The 4,482-nt window shown below is 30.7% G+C and overlaps 1 protein-coding gene across 1 annotated transcript; it reads left to right on the forward strand.

Moving 5' to 3' along the window:
• Window positions 1-821: 821 nt before the first annotated feature.
• Window positions 822-4,083, forward strand: LOC143053489 (perlucin-like protein). Its single transcript, XM_076226295.1, has 6 exons — window positions 822-873; window positions 1,253-1,465; window positions 2,410-2,483; window positions 2,649-2,730; window positions 3,087-3,299; window positions 4,015-4,083. Exons 2-6 carry the CDS (start codon window positions 1,267-1,269, stop codon window positions 4,020-4,022), a joined length of 576 nt encoding a protein of 191 aa, XP_076082410.1. The 5' UTR covers window positions 822-873; window positions 1,253-1,266; the 3' UTR covers window positions 4,023-4,083.
• The last annotated feature ends 399 nt before the right edge of the window (window positions 4,084-4,482 follow it).

Consider the following 4,482-nt stretch of genomic DNA (forward strand, 5'->3'; position numbering starts at 1 on the left):
TCACTGAACTAGTAACATATTGTTTCGGGGCCAGCTGAAGGACTCCTCCGGGTGCGGGAGTTTCTCGCTGCATTGATGACCCATTGGTGGCCTTCGGCTGTTGTCTGCTCTATGGTTGGTTTGTTGTCCCTTTGACACATGCCCCCTTTCCATTCTCAATTTTATGCAATATTTGTCAAGCTAATCTGTAAATTTCCAGACCTGACGACCACTTTTAATCCACGTTTGCAGCAAATGAACGATCGTACCACCCAGTCCGTCAACCTTTTCATCTTTATATGGTCCAGGCTTTCTTTGCAACCTATGGTTCTAGAATGATGACATTCATTTTAGTGTTTGATGATTATAGTCCAACAACCCCTTTTTAAAACTATACTATGTACTTTCATCGGTATGCTCTGAGTAATTGTTTTCGGTGAACTTTTTGGATATATTGGTATAAAAACTGGATGATGACACAAAATAGATACATTTAAAATGGAAAATGTGGTATGAGTGAAAGATTTCAAATGAAACAGAAATTAACAGCTATAGTTCATCCCTGTACGGCCTTCAACAATGAGCAAAGCCCATACAGCCTAGTCATCTATAAAGTGCCCCAAAATCAAATGCTCAGTAATTGTATAGATATCAATTTGAACATAATCCGTACTATGAAAGGAGAAAGTTGCTTAGTAAACATAACTTTTACTTCCTTACATATTTCGGAGAATCAAATGCCATATGATACTGATAGTGTGACACATGTTCAGACAACAGATGTTAAATCATCGATTTTTCAGACTTTTTTAAAAGCAGGGTCTATATATTTTGCAGTTCGCATTTCACAATGGAAAACAGATTATTTGCAAAGACATACTGTTAAGATTTTCGGTAGGTTGTATAAAAATGATATGGTATATATATTAATAAATAAATTATTTGATTATTTGGCAAAAAGGGTGGTTTTCTGTTAAAATTTCTTTTTTTTTAATCCAACAAAATAATTGCTGTTTTTATACATACATATTATTTTAGCAAGATTTTAACTAAAAACTGACATCATGATCAGATTAAAGGCATGTTTAACTGTAATAGTTATAGACAATTCATAATATTGAAGGTTAAAAGTATACGTCTCTCATCGAGTATTTAACACTTTTAGTGTTTATTAACTTTACAGAGAATACCATTTGAACTGTGAATCATATTGAATAATGGTGTGAGTCAATATGTTAAAAACATTTTAATCGCCATCCTAATACTCTTTTAGCATTAGTTTACAAAATGAGATTAGCACCAATTATTACTCTGTGTATACTTGGAGTGATATTCAAAGATGTGATCGCGCTGCCATGTCTCTCCACGGTTACAAAGACAAAGTTTGAAGCAACCAGAAAAGTATTGACAGATCTTGGAAAAAACATAAAAAATAAAATAAAAAAGTTAGATGACGACATGGAATCATTAGTTACAGATTTTAAAAGTAAGTATATCCACATTTTGTGAAATTGATCGAAAGGTTTTCAATTCATACTAAATGGATAAAAATGAAATTGTTATTCTTATTAAATTTCTTAAACTTTTGCAGAATATGTTCAGCCAATTTCAAACAGAAGTATATAGAAAATCAGGTTTTATTTCATTGACGTTTAACTCACACATCTTCCTTTATTGTGTTCATAAGAAAAGAAAATTTATGTATCGACAAAGCACACCGAGCATGACTGCGCGTAAAATTAAAGACATGATAAATTACATGAATTAGAAAAGAATAAATAACGAAAAGACAATTGAATTTTCGTTCAAAAAGCAGTCACCTGTTAAATATATTAGATACTCATTTCAATAATCAACATCTCTTCCGGGATGTTCGAATCCCAAATTTGTTAAATTTAAGTTAAAAATATCGATGAAGTGCTGATAAAATTAAAAACGGCTCTATTTAAAATTTGATTTAAACAATAGAACGTAACGAGAATTAAACATGTTTGGTGATGACTTTTGATATTTCTTAGTAGAATTATGATTTAATAAGTCAAGTTTAACGAAATACGCCTAGCCAATTTTAATTCACCTATCTTTTGACCAGGTAATTAATTCTTAAGAAGGTTCATCACTTAAAATTTCATACATCGTTCAAACCTGCAAAAATCTATTCAAAAGTGATTGTAAGAATAATCGTATGTGCACTCAATCAAACTTTTCTTGTAACAAGCGTATGACGAGCATATGCGCCCGGGTTGTCTTTAAATGGACTTTTGTTTTACTATTATTTGTAATAAGATCATAGTTATTCTATTGATGATGAAATAAAGTTGATATACATGCATGTTATATCATAAAAAGAAAAAAAAATAACATCACATTTTATAATAATACTTATGGTAGATGATGATAACATTTAAAATGTACTTTTTTCTATTTAAGAAAAACAATGGTATAAACACAATGGACATTGTTACTACTTTGGAAGCGAAAAACTTTCTTGGTTTAAATCCGAGGTAAGATTTTATACAGTGTGTGCAAACGTTATAGTCTTTTGATAAAATCGATTACGTCTTGTATTTAAACATGTTTTTTTTTTAAAATTATATCTGAATATTCTACAGGAACGAGGATATATTTCATTTTATACTGTTGTCAATTCATTTCTATTAATGTTGTAGCAACAATGCAAACAGATTGGAGGACATTTAGCAAAAATAGAAGATTCAACCGAAAACAAATGGATATTTGACAAAAGACCAAGTATGTAAAGTAACTTTTTTTTATAGTTAAACTATAAACGAATCAACCATTCATCACTGAATAGTAAAAGCCTTGAAACAATACAACTGTCTAAATATCATCAGCTGAGTTCTGAATAGTTTTCGAAATTACCACTTTGAAAAATATTTACATGTCTGACTTTTAAATGCTCACATTTGGTTTTCCCGATAAAAATGTTCGAGAGTAATGCATCTTACAAGATATTCTTATATACTTGATTATACAATTAAACTGTATATGCTATGAAACATATACTTTATCATGTATTTAAATTGTGTTTCACTTTTTGAATAACATTCCATTTCAGACAAAGCTAAGATACAATTTCATTTTAGAAAAAGATCACTACTGGATGGGACTAACTGACTTAAAAGAAGGGGAATACCGTTGGAGCTATGACCAGACAATAGCGTCCTTTACAGCATGGCACAACGGTTGGGGAACAAAAGGTACAAGCCATAACTGTGGACTGATGTATCATACCACCTATACCTGGCTAGATTATCCATGCGCAACTGAATACTATTATGTATGTGAAAGTCATTTCTGTAAGTATTTGTTAATATGGAAAGAAAATAAATTATACGATTTTGTATTTAAGCAGAATGAGTCAAGCTTAACAAAGGGAATAGGGAGCTCATTATAGTCACGCGTAATTGTTTTAATTCAGCATCGTGATTGTAAACTATTTCATAGATGTATGTATGATTAAATAAATAAAGTAGTAGTAAATGAAAGTTTGCCTAAAACGTTTATTTCTCTTTAAACATCATTTGAAAATTTCTTAAATATGTATTCAGTCATGTTGTCTTTTAATCAATATTAACTACTGTTCAGTAGATTTTAATAACAACAGTATAAGTTGGTGATGTCAGGTTAAAAAAAACTGCCGATCACTCAGAATATCGACTGAATAGGTTTGCATTGACTGTGAGGGAAATTATCTGAACAGTACTATTACTGTATTAAGCAAAAACCACCAAAAAGACCACAAACCGTAGATCACTCTGTAGTTTATATCATATAAATGGAACCTGTAGTAAAAGACCGCCTGTATTAAGAGACCATATTTTTGCTCTCCCTTAAGTGGTCTCTTAAAACAGGTTTCACTAAATTTCGTTCTATCTGCACGTTATGATGTAAATACAATTCAAGAGTTCCTTATTAAAGTTAATATTGTCTGAACTAACTTTTTATGTGTGTAGATTGGTTGTTTATCATAACAATAATTGTAGTAATAAATTGTATATTTTAACATTGCAGGCTACTGATGTGTGAAATGAAGACCTGTTGCATCCAACAAAGAATAAATAAAATTATACGCATCTTCAATGTTTTTTTTTATTATCATTGGCACAAACACTAGAGAATAAATAATGAGTCATGAATAAGGTGCATTCAAAACTCTGTTTGTGGATTTACTCCAACCGGAAATTGCAAATACAAAGATGTCCGAACGCTAGTAATATACAATTACTTGAAAACACAATGGAGCTGGTGTTTTTTTACAATATGGTAGTTTTCCTATGACGAGAAAGTTGGCCTTCAGGCCTTTGGTTTTATTTATTTGTTTCGTTTTTTCATTACGCAATTTCTTTTTTAATAATGAATAAAAACCTAAATATAAAAATTCTGACTCAGAATTCCCCGCCATTTTTTTTAAAGTAAAGTGGTTGCTCCTTTAAGAAAGTCATTTTGGATGATTTGCAGTAGTTTAAAGATGTCTCGATT

This window comes from Mytilus galloprovincialis, chromosome 12 (assembly GCF_965363235.1).
Source record: "Mytilus galloprovincialis chromosome 12, xbMytGall1.hap1.1, whole genome shotgun sequence".
NCBI classification, from domain to species: domain Eukaryota; kingdom Metazoa; phylum Mollusca; class Bivalvia; order Mytilida; family Mytilidae; genus Mytilus; species Mytilus galloprovincialis.

Bases quoted from the DNA above. Each gene is read 5' to 3' on its own strand.
- LOC143053489 (XM_076226295.1), top strand. From the start codon at position 1,267: ATGAGATTAGCACCAATTATTACTCTGTGTATACTTGGAGTGATATTC. The intron at 1,466-2,409 runs GTAAGTATATCC...TTTCTATTTAAG, and splicing joins ATTAGTTACAGATTTTAAAA to AAAAACAATGGTATAAACAC. The intron at 2,484-2,648 runs GTAAGATTTTAT...TTAATGTTGTAG, and splicing joins TTTCTTGGTTTAAATCCGAG to CAACAATGCAAACAGATTGG.